Below are 24,378 nucleotides of genomic sequence, written 5' to 3'. Positions count from 1 at the left end.
CACGCGCTTGCATCACAGTAACCAGACGGTACCTTTTACCTTCGTGCGTCACCATCAACCCAACTGGGATCTCCCATCTGAACCTTATATCTCGTTGCTTGAGCTCTTGCACAAGAAATGTAAAATCCTTCCTTCTCCTTAAAATCTTTGGAGGAATTTCTTTTAAGACCAAAACTTCTTGATTAGCAATCACAACTTTAGTATCATAAGCAGCTCGTATAACTTCATCTCTAGTTTCCCTTTTTGCAAAATATACCACCACATCTCTAGGCAACTTTCTCTGTCCAGCAATCCATGAATTCACACGAAACACTTTATCCATGCCTCCTTTTATTTCAGATGCTGGCTGTTTCAATACTACTTCGAAAGCCTCAGAAACCAGCTGCTTTAGATCTTCCTTAATATTCTCCTTTAAGCCTCTAATTCTAATGGCAAACTGCATCTGGTAATATTGAGCAAGACTCAGTTCCTTTTCCATTTTATCTTCATTCTCCAATACTTTTGCTTCTAATATAGCATTCTTTTGAGTCAAATCTTCTAGCTTTTCCTCCAATTCTTCCACACAACGAGCCACTTTACACACTGAAGACAAGATGTCTACCTTCATCACTCTAAACTTCTGTTCCATCCTCTCCTCCATTCTCTCCTCCAATTTCTCCAATTTCTCCTCCATCTGTGCAAATCTATCATTAATTGATTCCAAAATTACCTGGGTGTGTTTTTCAAGAGCATCTTGTAAGTCCTTTGATGTCAATACATCAGGAGGATGCAGCGCCTGCAGTAATGATTGTTGCACCGGCGAAGTTCCAGCACTCCGAAGAGTTTTAGGGGGTGGTTTAGCCGCCATCTTTTACCAATTGTGACGCACTTTCACTTCAGATTTATAATCCAAAAAAGTCCATCAAGCTGGAGAGTAAAATATAATAATCCTCTTCACCTTTTCCTCTTGTATCGCTCTGCCTGCTCCTTTAATCCATAGTCATTCCTTCAGGCAGGGGTGTTCGCAGACGCCTGGCTCTGCTCCAAGAAATCAGGAGCAGAGGCGCTGGCCAGCTGGGAGCAGCCCAGGCTACGGGGGAGTTCAATCCTTCAGCCGCCCAAGCCATAAGCTCAGGCGGCCCTGGAGAACTCTACCCCTACCTGGGAGCTCACCCCCTCCTCTTCTCCCGAGGAGGGGGCTTCAAATTCGCCCGAACAGCTGATCGGCGCTGTTTCGGGCGAAAATAACTCAGCTGAGCCGCGGGCAGCCTGGAGAGGCTGTCTTCGGCGCCGCGCCGCCACCGGAAGTCCTGGATGGCTGAATCTTATCTGGACTTCCTTGGAAAACATAGATTTGTTTTTTTGTGCAGTTGGTTCCTCCGTGGGTATTAGAATAGAAATCCTTTCATCAGCAACTATCTAAATATTTTTTAAAAAAATAAGGGGTATTTCATACATTGTTAGATACTTTAAGGTACTTTTTAAAGTATCGTGTTTACATGTGCAGCAAGTGAAATGGCTTGAAATGAAGTTCCTGTAAGTTTGAAATGTGTCTGAAATCAAGCTTAACTCCTGGTGTCAACATTTTGATAGATCTCATAACCATAACTTTTCATTCTACCATCAGGTTGGATAACGATGATACTGTTTAGTTGGTTAATATTCAGGACTGCAATAGAAAAAGATGCTTGGTGTCAGTAATGGTCTGTGAGAGCAACCTTGCGAGATAGGGGAAGGAGCTGTCCTGCAAAAGGCATCTCAGCCCAGAAAAGAAGGGGGTGGGGGGCACGGGAAGCAGATCAGAAGAAACCCTCTGTCAGAATCCATTTATATCCCATTCATAAATGTATGTCTAAAATATTATACCCTTCCCTGGATTCTGCCATTTTCCCGAGGGGAGAAGAGAAGATGTTTACTCAGCCTGCCTGTAGGCTGTCTTCAAAGACCAGGGAAAACCTTTTGAACTGAGGACAACAAAGGGAGGGAAGGGCGAAGGAGATCTGGTTTGTATCTCCATTTAAATCTGAAAAGGAAGGAGGCATAGTCATAAAGGCACAGGAAGATCCCTCTTTCCCAGGAAAAGGTTTGACACCTAAGTTAAATTGATGTGGGTCTGACCAAATGGGTTTGAGGGGAGGGGGTTGAATCAGGAACTCTTTATAAGGTATCAAAGTGTAACACAATGCCAGATCCTGTCTTGTATTTCCACAACCGATCATGTCCTAGTAAAAACTCCTTTTGGACAAGACCTGACTCCAAGAGTTCTTTCTTTTCCTAAGATGTGGATTGGGTTCGGTCCTGACACCCTCCCTTGTTTTCTGGGAGATTAAAGGAAAGGAAAGGGGGAAAGTGCTTTCATACTTGCAAGATTCTGTTTCTGTAACTGTTACTGTAACCTGCTACTGTTAGTAGTCATGGTTTGTGCTTCTTGTCTGGACTACCTCCAGGGGCAAAAAGCATCTGATGAGGTATAGTGATCCGTAATATTGAAGTGGGTAAAAAACATTGACCACAAAAGAGTGATAAAAGTTCACTCAGAGAACTTTGAAAATCATTGAAAAGATTACAGGGTGTTTCAAATGCTGCAAGCTAAAGCCAGGCATTGCTGTTAATGAAAGTTTTATACATTATTTTGGACTGGACCATCTGAACAATTTCTTGCTTCAAAGCCCTCACAAATCTTCTGGAGAAAGAAGATTCCCAGCCTGATTCTCTATCCTTTCTGAAGTTTGTTGGATTTCAAGTTCTGTTTTTTAATTACTCGTGAGTGATTCCTATAAAGACCTTCCTCATTGCTGTGATGGAAATTTCCTTTGCAGAACTATTTTAATTTACTTAATTTATCTTAAATTTGATTGCAGTGAGTACACCTAATTAACCTGATTTTTTGGTGGTAATCACACACAATGGAATCAAATAAAAAATCCGGGGATGGATTGACCGGCACAGAGAAAGAAGTTGCCCTTCGCACTTTAATTCAGCGCACAGGATATAGTTTGATTCAGGTAGGAACTTCCCTGTCACATAAATACAACTTTTAGGTTACTAATTTGAAAGTGAAATGAGGAAACTGAAGTCTACTACGCTTCCCAATGGCTTTCACCAGAAGTTCTCCCCTAAGTAATATCTTTTTTTTTAAATGAGGTTCAAATGTTACATGGGTTTTCCAGTGCCAATGGTTTCCATTCTGATAATCTTGCTGCCGGGGTCTTTCTGTGAACTGCCAATTCACATTGCAGCCCTGCATTCAACGTATCAATGTGAACTGAGCATTTAGCAGAGGGACAATTGATGATTGGTCTCAGATTTTTCCAATCAGTTGTTCATTTAATTTCCTTCATGCAGCTTTATGGCTTTAAATCCCATAGACAAAAAATGAATACATGCACATTTCTCCTAAATATACTGTATGCGTGGCCTAATATATTTCCTTAGACAATGCTTTTTACATAATATACATAGCTTTGTATGCAGCTTCCTCTAGTAATGCATTGCAACCTAATATTGTGATGTGCAAATATACACACACATGCACACATGCACTTAATTTACCGTAACGATTCAGAAAGTATATATTTGCAATTTAAATGAGACAATGAAATACAAAATGAACTAAGTTCTTCATTCTTGCACAATTCCAGCCATCTTTATAGGCTCTTTCCTCATGACTAGGTAAGTTCCTTAATCACTTGAGAGGTAAACAGAGGCTCTAAAATAAATGTAATGGAGTGAAGACAGGGCCAGGAGCAAATAAAAATAAGGTAAAATTCAAGTGCAGAAAAAGATATAACTACAGGAAGACAATTCAGTAATATTACTAGGGATATAAGTAATGTTGTAATTAATACAGTTCCAAATTTTGTTTTTGTTTTTTTTTATTAAGGAAAATGGTCAACGAAAATACGGAGGGCCACCACCAGATTGGAATGGACCACCACCAGAACGAGGCTGTGAGATTTTCATTGGAAAACTTCCCCGAGATCTCTTTGAAGATGAACTTATTCCATTATGTGAAAAAGTAATAATACCATTTAGTGGGTTTTCTTTTCCTTGGGGTATAGTCAAAGGAATGAAGTTATTGGCAAGACGCATACCTAAAACAAGTAAAGTTAAATGAACTGGATTTGTGCAGTGCCTGGAGAAATTGGACATCATTGATGTATTTTTGCAGATGTGTGGATGCAACACATTTCTTCGGATATATTTTTTTTTCTAGAACAGAACTGCATGTTAGACAGAGAGTCTACCACAGCAACTCAGATCTTACATTTTCTAAAGCAGAGGTCCCCAACCTTTGGGGCACTGGGGGACCTGTTACATGGAGAGTGGTTTTTCTGCGGACCCGAGGGGCCGTGGTTTCGTGGGCTGCCTGCATCCCACAAATGGGGCTTTGCTTGTTTTTGCAGCCTGGTTCCTGGCATGCTGTGGCCTGGTACCGGTCCACGGACCGGGGCTTGGGGACCCCGGTTCTAAAGCTCAGAGTCAAACCTTCTTGGCCTTTCCAGAGCAGTAGGTTGGCATGTATAAATCTTAACCTTCAATGTATCCATTGTTCACACGGTTCTTACAGAGCTGAAGTCCTGCTCCTGCTCTGCCTCTATCTCATTCACTTTTGATAATTGCACAAAAAATAACCCACTTTTAAATATTGACTGGAGTTAGTCAATTTGCAATTTCCAGTTAAGTATCTTGTTTTGGAACTCCATGTGTAATCTATAACAGTGATTTTACAAGGGCTACTCAAATACCTTTGTGGCTGCCTCTGTCATTTCTAAGTATTGTTCTGGAGACACAATAATCTTCAAGATGACACAGGATTTAGTGCTGTTGGTAGACAAATATGTTATGTAACTTACCTATAGTACTTACAAAGCCTTTTAGAAACTCTTAAAGTGGTTAAAGTATTACACTGACTAATCCACATTCATTTAGAAACTGTTAATTTCTAACTAAAATGATATGTATAAAAGCACATGTAATAAACCAACTAAGGAAATGTATCAGAAATAACTAAAAATCCATAATTTTTGATCCTTTGGATCCTACTTGTATATTAGTCATATATGACCTGAATTTATTAATTATTTTCATACTTTTATCCTATGTGATATTTCTCATATAATTACATAAAATAAGATATATACAGAGGTTTTCTTTCTGACAAATGGGTGTCTTTAAGCCTCACTCTTCAGTGTAAGGTAGATGTGGTCAGAATAGAAATAACTCTCTCCCAGGATACTTGATATCTAATGTGGAATTCTTATATATAGAAAATGTTTTCAAAAACTCAGTATGGTTCTCTATAAATTTCTATGGGGAAGGTTCTTCATTTCCAAAAAGACACTGATATTTCTTTTTTTTTCTCCTTTGATGTTTCCCCTTCAACCTATCAATTTAAATTGTAACATATTTAAAAGCTAAAGACTGAAGATATTTTACTGTAGCTTAACTTTACAAGATGAACCTATGAGGCAACACTCTTGTGTTCAATGGAATGTATTCCAAGCATGCATAGAATTTGCAGTTATAGTCTAGAACAGGGGTCTTCAAACTTGGCCGTTTTATGACTTGTGGACTTCAACTCCCAGAATTCCTCAGCCAGGCATGCTGGCTGAGGAATTCTGGGAATTGAAGTCCACAAGTCATAAAAGGGCCTAGTTTGAAGACCCCTCTTCTAGAATAGACATTTAATTTCCAATGGCTGACTTTTTTGTTTGCAAATATTTTCTTGTTTGGCATATCTATTTTTTAAAGTTAGACTATTAATTCTTTCATGAATAAAAAAAATATGTAACTATAGATTCTCCTTGGAATCATGAGCTTTCAAAAAAACGTCTTCAGAAAACGTAGCACTATTCCATCAGTAGATTTGCTACAATTCCAGTTCCAATCACTGTTTGGACTGAGTGTCTCATATATGATCCTCCCTTGCATTCCTGCAACTGATTGCAATGCTATGGGCTCTGAAATCATGCACTCTTTTAACTCTGTCCTGAAAGAACATTGTTACAACTTTCATTCACATCGCTGCTTGCCATGCACATCAGTAAAATTATTTGTGACAGCAACAGTTATAAAGGGAGTTTTGATGTCAGGGGCCAAAAACAAGGGAAGAAAAGGTAAAAAAAAATCCAAAGTGATCATGAATCCATGAAGCAAAAATGACAAACCCTTGATAACCGTGCAATATATTTTTAATTGAATAGCTGATTGAGACTGCACTCTGTGAGAGAAGCAGAAAATAAGATCTGCATGTTAAATCAGTATCATATAACAAAACAGCTATTTACATTATCCCACTGCCCTACTTAATGGAATCAAAATAGCAGCAGTAATTCATAGGATCAGCTTCACAATGTAGGAGGAACAGTAAGAAAAAAAATTAGCCCCTCCCCCTTCCCAAAGAATGAAGTAAGCTAAAAGAAGAGAATGGTGGGCTGAGTAGGTGAATAAGCATGAAATTCTATCGTAATGTTTGGGAGCATAACAGAAAACTGGGAAGGAAGGGAAATGGAATAGATAGAACAAAAGGAAGACCAAGCAGAAACATTGCGATTGGATCATTTTGTCACAGGAACCATGAATCTAACTACATTTTAATATCTGGAGCAACTTTCCATACTCCAGCAGACGAAATAACTTTCATAGTTTGTAGCTAATGGTTGCCTCTGGTTTATAACTGGAATTGAGAGGAGAGTATCTGGAAGATGGTCACTGGAGTTGGTTGATCTGTGTTACTATATTGTCTGCTGTGACTAGACCTTTGCTCTTATCAAAACTCTGGCTGTCAATAATAATAATAATAATAATAATAATAATAATAATAATAATAATAATAATAATAATAATAATAATAATAATAATAAAAAAGTTGGAAGGCACCTTGGAGGTCATCTAGTCCACCCCGCTGCTCAGGCAGGAAACCCTATACCATTTCAGACAAATGGCTGTCCAGTCTCTTCTTAAAGACTTCCGGTGTTGGAGCATTCACAGCTTCTGGAGGCAGGTTGTTCCACTGGTTAATTGTCCTCACTGTCAGGAAGTTTCTCCTTAGTTCCAGGTTGCTTCTCTCCTTGGTTAGTTTCCATCCATTGTTCCTTGTCTTGCCTTCTGGTGCTTTGGAGAATAGCTTGACTCCCTCTTCCTTGTGGCAGCCCCTGAGATATTGGTACACTGCTATCATGTCCCCCCTGGTCCTTCTCTTCATTAGACTAGACATACCCAATTCCACCAACCGTTCCTCATATGTTTTAGCCTTCCAGTCCACTAATCATCTTTGTATTGGAACCATCATAAACCTTGAAAAGAAGAGTTACTCAGTGCTACCAATCTGAGCTGCAGTCACCTCCATGACCATTAGATGATAGCAAAGTGTTAGACTTTTTAAAATGTACTTGGTGCCGTATAGTTATTTAGATTTAGGCAGCCTGGATCTGGTATAAAGCCCTAATAAGCAGGCATATACATAGAATGAAGGCTACTGCTAAGCTTGTAAGCCGCCCTGAGTCTTCGGAGAAGGGCGGGATATAAATGGAATTAAAATAAAAAAAATTAAAAAAGTAATTATCAAGAGCATGAGCCAAGACGTATATCATAAGCAACAGAACTCTCTCACTTAGTGGCACTAGGTGGAAGGCTAGTTTGCATATCTTGAGGATCAAAAGACATCCTATCAAATCCATCCTTTTGCCTTAAGGCAAAAATATGACTAGCCCTATCTTCATAGCCTGTGAGATAAATTTTCCATCTATCTCTTTCCCCCTGTTTTGAACTTCCACTCCAATAACGTTCACACCATGGCCACTGGCATCTGTAGGTTAGGAAGTATGGGAATTGAAATCAAACATATCTGGAAGATAGCAGTTCTGAGAAAATTGCTCTTCAGAGTACCCTTAATATCTCAGTGTTGCCTAAGTATACAAAAGCAGTCACCTGTCTGTTTATTTTACTTAGGCTTATATGTCATTTCATTCATAGCCAACTTTAAATGGACTATCCCCAGCTTTTTGCTGTTAATGTAGAAATATCCAAAACATCTCATGCTTGTACTGCATCGACGAGGGACCTATTTTTTCTACTATTTTTATCCTGAAGTATTTTTCTCAATGCAAACAGTTCATTGTAACAATATTGCAATAAATTTTACAGCATATTTATACTAAAAATTTAGCAATGATTTTATTAATTTATTATTACAGCTTAAATTAAAAACCAACATTAAACATATTCATTCAAGATAACATGACTTAAATTTAAATCAGTGTTTCTTAAAGTAGGGGGTCCCCCATTCTTTCAGGAGCCCTCAAAAATTAAAATTATTTGCGGGCCTACACAGAAAAATAATACCATATTAAAATCCTACCAAGCATGATAAATAGTACCGTGTTTCCCCGAAAATAAGACTGGGTCTTATATTAATTTTTGCTCCAAAAGATGCATTAGGGCTTATTTTCCAGTTAGGTCTTATTTTCGGGAAAATATGGTACTAAATGCGTCCATCTGGCTGATGAGCTTAACTGGGGCTTATTTTGGGGGTGGGGCTTATATTACGAGCATCCTGAAAAATCATGCTAGGCTGGGCTTATTTTCCAGTTGCGTCTTATTTTCGGGGAAACACAGTAGTAACAGCAGCCAATGTGTTGATTTTAATTTTTAATACAATAAATAAAATAACCCATGCATACAAAAGTTCTTTTGGCTTCCTTCGTAATTTTTAAAAGTGGGCAAGAATCCTAAGAGGGGAAAAAATTAAGAAACACAACGGACAGAAGTCTAAGATTCCTGAAACAAGTCAATTATTACCGGAATGTGTTAATAAAAATAATTCCTAACTTGCTAAGAGCCATGGTGGCACAGTGGTTAGAATGCAGTCCTGCAGGCTAGTTCTGCTGACTGCCAGCTGCCAGCAGTTTGGCAGTTCAATTCTCAGCAGCTCAAGGTTGACTCATCCATCCTTCCGAAGTCGGTAAAATGAGCACCCAGATTGTTGGGGGCAATATGCTGACTCTGTAAACTGCTTAGAGAAGGCTGTAAAGTACTGTGAAGTGATATATAAGTCTAAGTTCTATTGCTATTGCTATCCTGGGGCTTCAGCATATGCCTCTTGTGTTTGTTTGTTTCAGATTTATACATGGGTCAGAAAACAGATCTCAAATAAAGTATGTTGAAAGGTAACCTGTCCTAAAATGAAACAAGCATACAGTCAGAACTGTGAGGACAACAGACCTTGATAAACTGTAACACAGGTAGCAATTCCTTTTCTTAAAAAAACCAAAAAAAACTATGGAACTTTATGCTTGACTTTTCCAGATTGGTAAAATCTACGAGATGCGGATGATGATGGATTTCAGTGGAAACAACAGGGGATATGCCTTTGTAACCTTCTGCAATAAACAAGAGGCAAAGAATGCAATCAAGCAACTGAACAATTATGAAATTCGGTAAGCTGACTTTGCTAATTTTTATTTAGTGGACTGGTATTTTGCCTCCAAAGACCATTAAAATTTACTGAAGCCTATAAAAGTCAATGTCTGGATACCAAAGAACACAAAATAAAGCAACATGTGTAAAAAAAATGGATGGATGAAATGAGACCGTATTTTTCTTCAAATAGGACTTTGTAAGTCTGCTACCTTCCTACAGCTTGCTGCTGAGAATAATAAAAAAATACAAGACTTTTGCAGAATTCCAAATTCCAGGCAGACTGTCCTATATAAACAACGGCTGGAGTTAGTATTCAGTTCACTTGCCTTTTCCTCATTCCTGTTAACTCTCGGTGATTTGTTCTTTTCCTACAAAAAAAGTAAGAGTTGGCTGTACACACCTAAGCTGAAACCACATTTTTGGACTTTATTTTTCTTATACCGCAGCTGTTTTTATATTTACTGATTTGTGAAAAGCATGCCACTTATTTTAAAATCAGCGTTATTAGCCAAGCCACCTGTGATCTTCATTTCTAAAACAACAATACAAATACTGTAAACAAATTTACAGCAAGGATCAATAATTGAAAATCTCCACATCAAGTCCTGAAGTCTACAGATTTCAAGAAAATGATATGCATGTGGCTGGGAAGAGGCGACAGTTGTAAGAAAGAGAATTTGAGAAATCAAGACCTCAAAGTGAAGTCTTTTTTTCATACTCTAGCAGTTAAGGTTCTGTTGCCTACCTAATTTTAATAATTTTAGACAGGTCTTCCCTGAAGAGGGTAAAACTTGCCTTTACAACCTTCTTATGTTACCTACCATTAATTCCACCCTTTTTTTAAATTTACACAAGAAATATATTTAAAGAGAAGATGTTGTAATTATGCTCCTAGATGACTCCTAGCGATAGCACTATGAAACATCATTCTAAAAATACCCTTAATTTAACAAAGGAAGAGCAAAATAAGCGTTTGTGTAAAACTTTCTCTCACCATTTATCCATTTGTGTGAATAGGTTTTCATTAGGCTAGAGCTAAAATAGTCATTTCTCCACAAAAGCTTCATTGTATTGTTAATGAAACATTTAGTAATTTATTGATCACTTGACCCAAAGGGGCTTTTTCCAAAAGGTAACTGGATTATCTTGGTGTTTTTTTTCTTTGAAAACATTTCACTTCTCATCCCAGAAGCTTCTTCAATTCTAGAATTGAAGTTCAGTTCAGGACTGAAGAAGCTTCTTTGATGAGAAGTGAAACATTTTCAAACACACACACACACACACAGCAAACAAACAAAAAGTCCAGTTGCCTTTTGAATAAAAACACATTGAGAATCTCCATGGACATTTACTGATTATTTGGTTGTTCACACCAATCACAGAGCAACGTGGGTTCTAAATCATATTCCCAGCCAAGATTTTCCAAGGAGTTTCATCCCATCAATGAAATTCTCCTTTTTCATACAGGGACGGTCGGTTACTCGGTGTTTGTGCCAGTGTGGACAACTGCCGCTTATTTGTAGGAGGAATTCCAAAAGCCAAGAAAAGGGAAGAAATTTTAGCCGAAATGCGGAAAGTAACGGAGGGGGTGGTTGATGTCATTGTGTACCCCAGTGCAGCTGATAAAGCAAAAAACCGGGGGTTTGCTTTTGTGGAATATGGAAGCCACAGAGCAGCAGCTATGGCAAGACGAAAACTGCTCCCAGGTAAGCCCCCAAAATTCCCTAATACAGTGATGGTGAACCTTTTAGAGACCGAGTGCCCAAACTGCAACCCAAAACCCACTTATGTATCGTCGGGTGCCGGGTGAGCATGGCCCATTGGGTGGGTGTGGCCAATTGGGCGGGTGTAGCCCATTGGGTGGGCATGGCTGTGGTGGTAACGGCAGACTGGGTGGGACTGAAAAGTTCAATCAATTCCAATTTTGCGAGAGTCATTTCCCCCCCCCCACAAGAAGTAGAAATTGATTGAACCTTTTTTTTTTTGCACACAGTGGCGGAGGCCTAAAGTGAAAAGGTTTTATAAAACCCAGCTGAAGGCCTAGGCCTGGGGCAATGGCACGCGCGGCCACAGAGAGGGCTTTGCGTGCCGCCCGTGGCACACGTGCCAGAGGTTCGCCCCCACGGCCCTAATATGTAGCCAAAGCAAAACTCAAGCTGCAATTTGGGAGGGAGGGGAGGGGGTCAAGAAAAAGTAGCAAATTGCTACTTATTGGCTTTGCTAAAAGGTCTGCAGACTTACCCCCAGTACCAGTATTCACTTTAAAAAAAAAGAAAAAGAAACAAAACCCAAAGATTGATCACTAGTTCAGTGCAGTAGCACTTGATTTCATTCCTAGTGTTTTTGTCAAATTTCACGCAAGAAACCTGAGACAGAGGTCGCAGAGTTATCCCTCCCTCCCTTATCTTTCTTTTCAGTATGCACAACTCTCTATGCTGACTAAATTATTTTGGCACCTGAGATGAAGAAAAAAAAATCCCCCGCTTTGAACAGTGGAAAAACCTCTGTCCCTCCATCCCTCTTTTCAATGTGGCTTGGCAGTCTGCTAGCTGTTTTGCATCTTTGGCTGCCTCTGAGGAAGGGTGTAAATCTGTGTGGGTTTTAAGAGAGCAGAGAAGTTGACCAGAATAGACATTTAAGGACAGGACAGGCATTGTTAAAATGGTTAAGAAACTAGAAAGGTTGAGTTTACTCTGCACCGGAGTTTCTCAATCTTTGAAAGCTGAAGTCGTGTGGACTTTAACTCCCAGAATTGCCCAGCCACACTGGGAGATCTGGAGGTTGAAGTCCACGCGTTTTCAAATTGTCTAACTTGAAAGATATTTCATTATGTAGTAAATTGGGCCAAGCATTTGGAGGGTCAGGCATTCCAAACAGTCTTCTGATACTTTGGAGATCCCCCGGAGGATATCCAAGACCCACCAAATGGAAAAGGGATTAATATTTTTTTCAGTCTGTTTATGTTATTGTCACACCCCTGTCACTGGGACCCAGGTAAGATTTGGAGCCTCTTTTAAGACTAACTGTTCCCCTCCAATCCTTAAAGCACCTAGCCCTGATAACAGCTTGATAACCATCCTTAAAGCACCTAGCCTTGATAAGAGCCCTGATAACAGCTTGAAATATCTTGTCAAAATTCATCCCCATTTTCTCACTGAATTTTGGTATCTCAGTGGGGGATTTAGCTGCATGCTAAATCTGATTCAAGGAAAAAAACACTTTCCTTTTAACGTAAGATATGAAGCTAATTATAATAGCAACACGCTCACAAAATCCAGTTCCCAACCCTCACAAGATGAGGAGTTACAGTAGTGTTTCAAACACGATTGCAGTCCTCGACTTACGAGCAGAACTGAGCCCCAAATGTCCATTGCTAAGGAAGAAAGTTGTTAAGCGACTTTTGCCCTATTTTACAACCTTTCTTGCCACAGTTCTTTGGTGAATCGTTGCAGTTGTTAAGTTAAGTGAATCTGGCTCCCCTTATTGATTTTGTTGTAAAAGACGATCACGTGACAGAAGGGTATATAAGGTGACTACAGAGATGCTACAACTTTGAACAGTCACTAAATGGTTGAAAGTTGAGGACTTCCTGTATAGACTGTTGTTGTTGTTGTTAGCTGCGAAGTCGTGTCCGACCCATCGCGACCCTATGGACAACATTCCTCCAGGCCTTCCTGTCTTCTACCATCTTCTGGAGTCCATTTAAGCTCACGCCTACTGCTTCAGTGACTCCATCCAGCCACCTCATTCTCTGTCGTCCCCTTCTTCTATTGCCCTCGATCTTTCCCAGCATTAGGCTCTTCTCCAGTGAGTCCTTCCTTCTCATTAGGTGGCCAAAGTATTTGAGTTTTAGCTTCAGGATCTGGCCTTCTAAAGAGCAGTCAGGATTGATCTCCTCTAGGACTGACCGGTTTGATCGCCTTGCAGTCCAAGGGACTCGCAGGAGTCTTCTCCAGCACCATAGTTCAAAGGCCTCAATTCTTTGGCGCTCAGCCTTTTTTATGGTCCAACTTTCACTGCCATACATTGCAACTGGGAAGACCATAGCCTTGACTATACGCACTTTTGTTGACAGGGTGATGTCTCTGCTTTTTAGTGTGCTGTCTAGATTTGCCATGGCTTTCCTCCCCAGGAGCAAGCGTCTTTTAATTTCTTGGCTACAGTCCCCATCTGCAGTGATCTTGGAGCCCAGGAAAATAAAATCTGTCACTACCTCCATTTCTTCCCCATCTATTTGCCAAGAATTGAGAGGGCCAGATGCCATGATCTTGGTTTTCTTAATGTTAAGTTTCAACCCAAGTTTTGCACTCTCCTTCTTCACCCGCAACAAGAGGCTCTTTAGTTCTTCTTCACTTTCTGCCATTAGAGTGGTATCATCTGCGTATCTTAGGTTGTTGATATTTCTTCCGGCAATCTTAATTCCAACTTTTGATTCATCTAGCCCTGCCTTTCTCATGATGTGCTCTGCATATAAGTTAAATAGGCAGGGCGACAGTATACAGCCTTGCCGGACTCCTTTCCCAATTTTGAACCAATCAGTGGTTCCATGTCCAGTTCTCACTGTTGCTTCTTGACCCGCATATAGGTTTCTCAAGAGACAAATAAGATGGTCTGGTACTCCCATCTCTTTAAGAACTTGCCACAGTTTGTTATGATCCACACAATCAAAGGCTTTAGCATAGTCAATGAAGCAGAAGTAGATGTTTTTCTGGAACTCCCTAGCTTTCTCCATGATCCAGCGTATGTTGGCAATTTGATCTCTAGTTCCTCTGCCTCTTCGAAATCCTGCCTGTACTTCTGGTAGTTCTCGATCCACATACTGCTGAAGTCTAGCTTGTAGGATTTTAAGCATGACTTTACTAGCATGAGAAATGAGTGCAATGGTGCGATAGTTTGAACATTCTTTGGCACTGCCTTTCTTTGGAATTGGAATGTAAACTGATCTTTTCCAATCCTGTGGCCACTGTTGAGTTTTCCAAATTTGCTGGCAAATTGAGTGTAGCACTTTTACTGCACTGTCTTTTAAGATTTTGAATAGCTCAGCTGGAATACTGTCACCTCCACTAGCTTTGTTGTTGCTCAGCTTTTCTAAGGCCCACTTCACCTCACATTCTAGGATGTCTGGCTCGAGGTCAGTGACCACCTCATTGTGATTATCTGGGACATTAAGCTCATTCTTGTATAGTTCTTCTGTGTAATTTTGCCACCTCTTCTTAATCTCTTCTGCCTCTGTTAGGTCCCTGCCATTTTGGTCCTTTATCATGCCCATTTTTGCATGAAACGTTCCCTTCATCTCTCCAATTTTCTTGAAAAGATCTCTGGTCCTCCCTATTCTATTGTTTTCTTCTATTTCTTTGCACTGTTCATTTAAGAAGGCATTCTTATCTCTTCTAGCTATTCTCTGGAATTCTGCATTCAATTGGGCATATCTATGTTTTTCTCCCTTGCCTTTCGCTTCCCTCCTTTCCTCAGCTATTTGCAAAGCTTCCTCAGACAGCCATTTTGCTTTCTTGCATTTCTTTTTCTTTGGGATGGTTTTGGTTGCTACCTGTTGTACAATGTCGCGAACCTCTGTCCATAGTTCTTCAGGCACTCTGTCTATCAGATCTAATTCCTTAAATCTATTTGTCACCTCTACTGTATATTCAACAGGGATATGATTTAATTCATACCTGAGTGGCCTAGTGCTTTTCCCTACTTTCTTCAGTTTAAGCCTAAACTTTGCAAGGAGAAGCTCATGGTCTGAGCCACAGTCAGCTCCTGGTCTTGTTTTTACCGACTGTATAGAGCTTCTCCATCTTTGGCTGCAGAGCATATAGTCAATCTGATTTCTGTGTTGACCGTCTGGTGATGTCCATGTGTAGAGCCGTCTCTTGGGTTGTTGGAAAAGAGTGTTTGCTATGACCATCGTATTCTCTTGACAAAATTCTATCAGCCTGTGCCCTGCTTCATTTTGTACTCCAAGGCCAAACTTGCCTGTTATTCCAGTTATCTTTTGGCTTCCTACTTTAGCATTCCAATCCCCCATGATGATAAGGACATCATTTTTGGGTGTTAGTTCTATAAGGTGCTGTAGGGCTTCATAGAACCGGTCAATTTCATCCTCTTCAGCACTGGTGGTTGGGGCATAGACTTGGACTACTGTGATATTGAATGGTTTGCCTTGGATTCAAACTGAGATCATTCTGTCATTTTGAGGATTGTATCCCAGTATTGATTTTCCTACTCTTTTATTGATTATGAAGGCTACTCCATTTCTTCTGAGGGATTCTTGCCCGCAGTAGTATACCTGATGGTCATCTGAATTAAATTCACCCATTCCTGTCCATTTTAGTTCGCTGATACCTAAGATGTCGATGTTCAGTCTTGTCATCTCTTGTTTGACCACGTCCAGCTTTCCTTGATTCATGGATCTTACATTCCAGGTTCCTATGGAGAAAAAATCTTTACAGCATCGGACTTTCCTTTCACCACCAGACATATCCACAGCTGAGCGTCCTTTCGGCTTTGGCCCAGTCGCTTCATTCTTTCTGGCGCTACTAGTACTAGCCCTCTGTAGGACATGGCTTTTCAACCAGTGGTACGGGTACCACCTGTGGTACATTGGCACCTGGCAGGTGGTACGTGACCATCCTAGATTGTGAGGTGGTCTCACGAGTGAATCGTTAAAGAAGCTTCTAAGCAAAGGCATCACGCAGAGATGCAATCATATTAGCTTTATTCATGATAGATCAAAGAGAAAGAAATACTTGGCATGAAAGCATTCATGCCTGCATGTGAGAGAGAAATAAAATAAAACAAGCTAGCATTACATGGCTAAAAGAAGGACTAAGAGCTAGGAGAGGAGAACTGGAACTAGAAGGAGAAGTGGAGACTAGAACAAAGAGCAGCCCCTCATGCAGAGGTATTTATGGGGGGTCTTGGTCCCTCCCTGACCATAAAACACTCTCACCAATGGGACTGTAGGGTCCGAGACCCTTGGCTCATCAGTGGAAGCAAAGAAGCCTCTTTGCCTCCATCTGATGACCCTTTTGGGGAACTGCCAATGGCTGGCACTAATCATCTAACAATTCCCCTTCTTGCCAGCCAATGACAGGGACCAGTGAATGTATGTAAGGGGCGAGCAGGTGTCATAGACATGCATAAAAACATTCAGAAGGCCAAACACAAACGCTTACACAGAAGGTTGTGCTGGTCAATGGGAACAGGCTTGGTAAACATATCAGCTATCTGGTCAGCTGTATTACAGTGCTCAACATGTATAAAACCCTTTTTGGTAAGCTGCCTGACATTTTTATAGCGTATGTCTATATGGCGAGATCTGGATCCTACTGCATAAGCCTCCGAGATTGCAATTGCGGCAGTGTTGTCCTCTAGAATTTGGATGGGCAGAGGGGGAGATGCCCAGATGCTTGTTATCAGCTCATTGAACCAAGTCAAATCATTGGCCGTGTCTGACAGGCTGGCATATTCAGCCTCGGCCGTGGAGCAAGAAATAAATTTTTGCTGCCTAACATTCCAATGTATTGGGCAGCCATTTAGCAATATGAGGAAACCAGAAGTGCTCCATCTAGTTTTGGTGTCGCCAGCCCAGTCTGCGTCTGAGTAAGCGGAGAGCTGGGCCGTCTTCCCCTTCTCTGGTTCTAGCATAAGGAGAGCATCAGCTGTGCCCTTTAGGTATCTAAGCACCCTTTTAACAGCAGTCCAGTGGAATTCCTTTGGGTGTTCCACATGCCTGGACAATAGATTCACAGCTAAAGCTATGTCAGGTCTGCTCCAATTGCTGATGTATAGCAAGGAGCCAATCACAGATCTGTAAAGCGTGTTATCTGTGAACTCAGGACTGTCCTTATGGGTGTGGTTGTAAAAGTCGCTTTGCATTGGGCTATGTGTAGCATTTGATTCTGTCATTTTGCATTTGGCCAGTAATTCCTCTATCTTTTCTTTTTGAGATAGAGCGAACCCCCCTTTAGTGGCCAAAATATGCACACCCAAGTACTTGTCAACCCGCCCCAAAGACTTCAGAGTAAATTTTTCTTCCAGGGCCTTGGCAAATTCATCACACCCTTTCTTGTTAGGCCCTACATATAATAGGTCGTCCACATAAACTAACACCCGTTCTGTGGTTCCCTTGGAATTGCGTGTGAAAACACATTGATCTGCATGAGATGCTGAGAAACCAACTCGTTCTAAACTCTTTCTAAGACAGTCATACCATAATTTCCCTGACTGCTTGAGTCCATGTAACCCTTTGTGGAGCAACCATGTATTTCCCCCTTCTTGCTGGTAGCCAGGTGGGGCCCTCACGTAGATCTGCCGGTCCAAGTTGGCGTGGAGGTAAGCCGTCTGGATGTCGAATTGGAAGACTTCCTCTCCCAGAGCGGCTGCAGTCACGAGGGCGGCCTTGACGCTCTCTGCCCGGACGGTTGGAGAGTAAGTCTCCGAGTAGTCTTCCATATAACGCTGAGCAAAGCCCTGGGCTACCAAACGGGCGTTATACAGGTAGAGGCCATTGGCAAGTGGTTTGGCTTTGTAAACCCACCTTGTGCCAATGACTTTCCTCTCCTTTGGAGGTTGCTGGGGGGTGAAGACCTTAAGTTGTTTTAAGCTCTGCATTTCCTTCTCCATTGCGAGCTGCCATTTCTCTTGCTCTTCGATGGGTAGCTCCTGGATGTCAGAGAAGGATTTTGGGGTGACCACAACGCTGTTGACAGACGCGATGTGGCCAATGTCAATTCTCTTTGGCGGGACCCCTTTGTTGGACCGCTTTGACCTCCTTACCTTCTGCCACTCACCGCTCTTTTCTTCCGCGGGTCTCTGAGGCGTCGCTGGGGGTGAAGACGGCGTGTCTTCCTCCGTGGGACTGGATGCATCTTCGTCTTGTTCCTCACTTTCGTCGGTGGCAGGGTACGAGGTCGCCTCTGGTGATGTCGCGGTCGGTGTGTCCTTGCTGGGTCGGTTGGCGTATGGGCTCAGATCATTTGAGTGGATCTGGGTCCAATTGGAATCCTCTTCGAAAGAGGCAGATTGGGAAGTCACAGGCCTGCCCCCTTCTCCCAGGAAACGATAGGCCTTGGAGCCAGGAGCATAGCCCAAGAACCTTAGTCTCTGAGAAACAGATCTCCCCTTCTTCCGCAGCTGCTTGGGGATGTGTACCCATGCATAGGAACCAAACACGCGCAAATGTCCCAGGTTTGGTTTCCTACCGTGAACCAGGAAATATGGGGTCTGGTTCACAACACTGCTCCAGGTGCGGTTTAAAGTGTAATTGGCATAATGAATTGCCTCCCCCCAGTATGATTCTGCGAAATTTGCGTCCGCAATCAGACTACGCATCATGGTTTGCAGAACTCCATTTCTTTTCTCAGCTACACCATTTTGCGAAGGGGTGAACGGTGCAGTTAGAAAATGGCGGATGCCCTTACGCCTTACCCAGTCCTGGAACTTCTGAGACATGAACTCAGCCCCGCGATCGCTCTGCAATTGTGCGATCTTGGTCTTGTACTGGGTCTCTACGAAGTTGTACAGTGACTTTATGGCGTCAAAGGCTTCAGATTTTTCTGTGAGAGTATACACGTGACCATAACGTGAAAAATCATCAACGGCAGTGAGAAAATACCTTTTCTTTCCTAGGGATGGTGTAAAAGGCCCAACCAAATCAACATGCACTAGTTGGTATGGGTACTGAGCCTTACGGGATGACACCTTTGGTATAGGGGCAGCCTTCCTCTTTGTTTTCTTGCAAATGGCACAGTCCAGAAACACGTCACAGTCCTTGAGCTGGACTCCCTCAGCAAATTCTCCCATCTTTTTAACTACAGGGAAGCTTGCATGTCCTAGCCTTCTGTGCATGAGGTGGACGCACTTATTGTGAATTGGCTTCCCCATTGACACTCTCTTGGCTCTGGTTGCCTTGAGTGGTGCTGTAGGTGCCTGCTGGGATTCAGGCTTCTTGCCCACACTGCCCTTGGAAAGCCTTGGGGCAGGCTGTGGTGGCTTGGGAGAAAAATATGGTAAGCCATTTATGATTGTAATATTTCCAATGACCCTCTGGTCCCGGGTGACATGACCTCCCCCCTTGCGAAATAAAACTTCCACTTTGTCATCGTCACACAATTTGGTAATGCTTAAAAGGTTGTTGGCTATGGAAGGGGCGTGTAAGACACCTTCAACTTTCCCAAGTCCAGGTACAGAAACAAACCCCTCCCCAACAATCGAAGCAGTATCACCGTTTGCCACTTTGACAGATGAGTTAATTTTCTTTAACCTTTTTAAAACCTTGACTCATATTAGTAATGTGAGAAGAAGCTCCAGAGTCCAGTAACCATAAGTCAGTGGAGCTATCAGCCTTTGTTGTGGGGGTGAGGGAACAAGTATGCAGAGAATTTCCCTTGCCCCTGCCATGCCCCCTTCCTTGCCCCTTGCCCCTTACTTGATTGGGACCATGTTTAGGGGCTTGATGTTGATGGGGGCAGTCTTTCTTGAGGTGCTCCTCAGAGCCACAGATGAAACACTTAAGTAGAGTATTAATTTGCTCTGAGTTGTGGCGCCCCTTTCTGGCTTGCTGAGTGGTGACTCTGGCGTATTCTCCAGCATCCCGTCTCCTTCTATCTTCTTCGATCAGTCTCCCTGTGAGGTAGGACAGATTTAAGTCTTCCCTCTTGACCGCTTCGAGTGAAACAATGAAATTTCTCCAACTCCTGTCTAGGGAAGTAAAGATTATGGAGAGCATGTTCACATCAATTACGGGAAAATCTCGGGAAATCAATTCTGCCCTGAGTGCCTTTAATTTTGCAAGATGTTCAGGCATGCTGGCACCAAACTTCAGTTTGGTTGTATAAAGCTCAGTTGTATATCTGGTGATGGAACTAATGGTATCGCTGTTGAATAAATTGTATAATAATTCCCAGACCTGAGCAGCTCTGAGACCTTCTGGGATGCTGGGGAAGAAGTTATTGTCCAGCGAACTGAGCAGAGCAGAATAAGCCTGCAAGTGTCGCTGCTCTTCTTGACGTCCCCATGGGGGAGGGGGTGGTTTTTGAACCATTTGTAGAATCCCATTCTTTAAGAGATATAGCTGTATATCTTTACTCCAACTGCTGTAATTTTCTCCTCCCAGTTGTAGTTTTTTAAAATCTCTAGGAAGATCTGTGGCTAGAAACTCAGACCCATATTCAAAGAAATCTGAGATGTCCATTGACATAAAGGGGAGTGGAAAAGTGGTTCCTAAAGTAAAAGGGGTCCCTCTAGTGGTCGAGGAGGGAATCCTTTCTTGACTATTTAGTAACTCCAGATGGGCGTGCCCGGAAACCATGTGATCCGAGGGAGGGCGTTGTTCAGGATTTCTCCCTTCATCCCATGAGGCATTGGGGGGCGGAGCCCAGATTTGCGAGTTCGGAGTTGCCTCAATGAATCCTCTCGAGGTTTGCAGGCAAATGGATTTTCATCATTGCCTGGCTTGCCTGGCTGGTCCTGGAGACCTGAAGAGAAGGTGGGAGGCCGCGGGGGTTGATTGTTGGGAGGCTGCAGGCTGGATTCCCCCCAGCAGTTGGGCCCTGGGGAGAGGATGGGAGGCCTTGGGGGGGGTGGGCACTCCTGATGCTGGGGCCACTGTCTTGCTGGCCTCTAAGGCAGTGGCCAGGGCTTGCATGGCTGTCTGGAGAGCCGTTGTAACAGTTTTGGCTGGACAGACATCATTGTCATCATAGCACTTTAGGCTTTGTGGTGGGGAGAACTCAGGAATTAACATACTGCTTTGGCTGGAAGCCAGGGATTGCATGTCATTTCTGCTGTATGCCAGGGACTGCTGGCTTTCCAGACTTAAAAAATTCTTGTCTTTGTTAGACCGTGTGGGCTTACAGGGGGCCGCCATCTTGTTTCCTGTGCCAGACCACGTGGGCGGAGCCATCTTGTTTCCGCTTGCCCCAGGAAGCTGTAGCTCACAGCTGGGTGGGGGGGTTCGCGCCAAAAGCCCTGGGGTCCCGGGGTCACTAAGGGTGGCGGGCGCCATATTTGGAGGCCTCGTGGCCGCTAGGGAAAGACTCACCGTGTGTTCGGAGGCTTCCCGCGCGGTTTCCTGGGCTGCCCCCCTTTCCCCTGCATTGCAAAGATCTCTTTAAGCAGCTCTTCACGTTCCTGTGCAGTCAGCTTACTCACGCGGCGTTTGGCTTCAGCCAGGTCCGTCTCTGCAGCATCTGAGCAGCCTTGGGCAGTCTGCAAACCTTCTATGCTCTCCTCTGTGGCGTTCAGTTGTAAAGAGGCATGTGAAGGGGTCCTAGACGCTCTGCTGGATCCTCTGACGGAATGAAGGTCATTTATGCTCTCACCTGCAGCTGAGGTTGCTTCAGGGACTGAAGTCTTGGATGTAGGCAGGGACGCCGTCTTTGATCGATGACTCCTGGTCACGATAGTAGAAGTCCTGCCATCTGTTATAAGTGGATTTGAGTTGGGTTTTCCAGACATCTTGTTGGATAGGTCCTAGGCTGGCTTGGAAGCTTTCCTTTAAACCATCCTCTGCTACCAACTTGTGAGGTGGTCTCACGAGTGAATCGTTAAAGAAGCTTCCAAGCAAAGGCATCACGCAGAGATGCAATCATATTAGCTTTATTCATGATAGAGCAAAGAGAAAGAAATACTTGGCATGAAAGCATTCGTGCCTGCATGTGAGAGAGAAATAAAATAAAACAAGCTAGCATTACATGACTAAAAGAAGGACTAAGAGCTAGGAGAGGAGAACTGGAACTAGAAGGAGAAGTGGAGACTAGAACAAAGAGCAGCCCCTCGTGCAGAGGTATTTATGGGGGGTCTTGGTCCCTCCCTGACCATAAAACACTCTCACCAATGGGGCTGTAGGGTCCGAGACCCTTGGCTCATCAGTGGAAGCAAAGAAGCCTCTTTGCCTCCATCTGATGACCCTTTTGGGGAACTGCCAATGGCTGGCACTAATCATCTAACATAGATAAGTGGTAGCGGGGGAGGGGAATGAGCTGAACCGGTGGCAGCAACACACAAGCCTGAGAGAGAGATGGCTGGAGCTGCAGGGCTGTCAGGGCTCAGCAGAAGTGCCAGGATCAGCACCAGGCTCCAGCTGGAGCTTGGCACTGATCCTGGCACTTCTGCTGAGCCCAGAAGAAACGCCGATCAACTAGAATGTTGCAGCATCTCCAGGGTCTTGTGATTTACATTCAGATGCTTGGCAACTGATTCATATTTATGACGGTCACAGTGTCCAAGGATCATGTGAAGTGACTAAAACCTGCTGCAACCACCCAGCAGACCAGGGGAATGAAAACCAACCCCCCCACACCCCCGCTGCCAATCCTCAACAGAAATGCTCACAACAATGAAAACCTCAGACAGGAGGAAGAGCGCCGCCGGGCAGGCAGGCAGGTATCTTGCTCAGCTGTGGCTTGGGGGGACACTTTTTTCAGTGCCATTGTAACTTCAAACAGTCACTAAGCGAACTGTTGTAAGTCGAGGAATACCTGTACTTCATCACTTTTTTTTGTGGTGATCATGTTTTTGACGCCTTGCTAGGCAACTGGTGGTACTCGGATGTTGCCATATCCTAAAAGTGGTACAGTGGGTGAAAAGGTTGAAAAGCCCTTCTCTAGGAAGGTTCAGATTGACAGTTAAACTATAAAGTATGGGCAATGTAAAAAAACAAACAAACCCTAATCTACTTTTTCCTTGACCTTTTCAATCAACAGTATCTTTTACAATATTGTAGCATAAATTCAGTTCACCGCTGCATCTCTTCAGCACAAACCTTCTTATCTCCTTCAGTAAAGATGCTTTCCCTTTTTACATTTATTTTACTTCCAATTACATTGCAGGACGGATACAATTATGGGGACATCCGATTGCCGTAGATTGGGCAGAACCAGAAGTTGAGGTTGATGAAGATACAATGTCATCCGTTAAAATCCTCTATGTGCGAAATCTTATGTTATCTACTACTGAAGAAACAATTGAAAAAGAATTCAACAACATTAAGCCAGGTAAACAAAACAACAACAACAACAGCTTGGTCAATTTTGTAGTCAGCTAGGAAGTTTAATAAATCAATCCACCATTTATCTAGAAAAAACACTAATTACAATTGAAACATTTTTAATTTGTATGGATGCCAAAAAACTAAAAGTAAGAAAGAACTATTTTACTGTCCACAAACAATATTTGTTGGAATAAATTACAACTTCAGTTAACCATGCTAACCGTGGCTAATAGGTAGTCTAAAACATCTGGATTAACACAGGCTCATAATGTAATTAACTGTTTAAAATTGATCTAAAACACCACTATGTTTTGCTCAAATGAACATCAAAACCAATGTTTAAGTGGTGCATTCCAGAATTCTTAAATAAATTTGTTCTTCAAGACTCACAAACCATAATTTTCCTATGCAAAACTGAAGTTCATACTTCAGTAACCAGCCACAACACTAAGCAAATGATGTGTATACTCCCCCTTTCAAATCCCTAGTTATTGGTGATATCAACCACACATAATCTCTTAGTCTAACCAAGCTCACAGCCATGTTGTATGCATAAAAAAACCAGTGCGTTGTTTTGAATTTCCTGCAAGAACAGTAGATAATCAAGCTGTCAATCAATAAACATTATTGTAAATTTCCCATGGCCAAAGTCATGCTGTGGAACATTTGCTGTCCCAACAAAAGTGCAATGATAAGTCACAGTAGCAAAGTGAGTTGTGCTCGTCACTGATTGAACTACAGCATAGCCAGAGGCATGCAACTTCAAGCATTTTGGAAATCTCCTTATGCTAGAGAATTTGTATGTGCAGATATACTTTCAAAAAACAAGTGCTTTACTTATGAATCAATTTTTTACAGTTGTTCATATATCCAGTGAAACCCTGGATAGTGAACAAAATAAAACAACTAGTCATAAAACCCCTCAAAAGAAACCCAAAGAAGTAAGTCAATCCCCATAATTAATATTCTGGCATCAAAGC

General features: G+C 42.4%; 1 protein-coding gene across 2 annotated transcripts in view; it reads left to right on the top strand.

The window, feature by feature from the left end:
- Positions 1–2,885: 2,885 nt before the first annotated feature.
- A1CF (APOBEC1 complementation factor) overlaps positions 2,886–24,378 on the top strand; it is a gene marked incomplete at both ends in the record, with an annotated part of 42,882 nt that continues 21,389 nt past the window's right edge. For both annotated transcript variants that reach the window (XM_083364800.1, XM_083364799.1), the window contains 5 exons: positions 2,886–2,984; positions 3,863–3,997; positions 9,289–9,419; positions 10,870–11,108; positions 23,238–23,402. In XM_083364800.1, the coding sequence (XP_083220926.1) occupies positions 2,886–2,984; positions 3,863–3,997; positions 9,289–9,419; positions 10,870–11,108; positions 23,238–23,402 (769 nt within the window). The remainder of the gene's footprint in view (positions 2,985–3,862; positions 3,998–9,288; positions 9,420–10,869; positions 11,109–23,237; positions 23,403–24,378) is intronic.

This window comes from Vipera ursinii (assembly GCF_947247035.1).
Source record: "Vipera ursinii genome assembly, chromosome: 5".
NCBI lineage: Eukaryota > Metazoa > Chordata > Lepidosauria > Squamata > Viperidae > Vipera > Vipera ursinii.
Note: the sequence above shows the minus strand (reverse complement) of the source record. Positions and strands in the feature narration are given on the sequence as shown.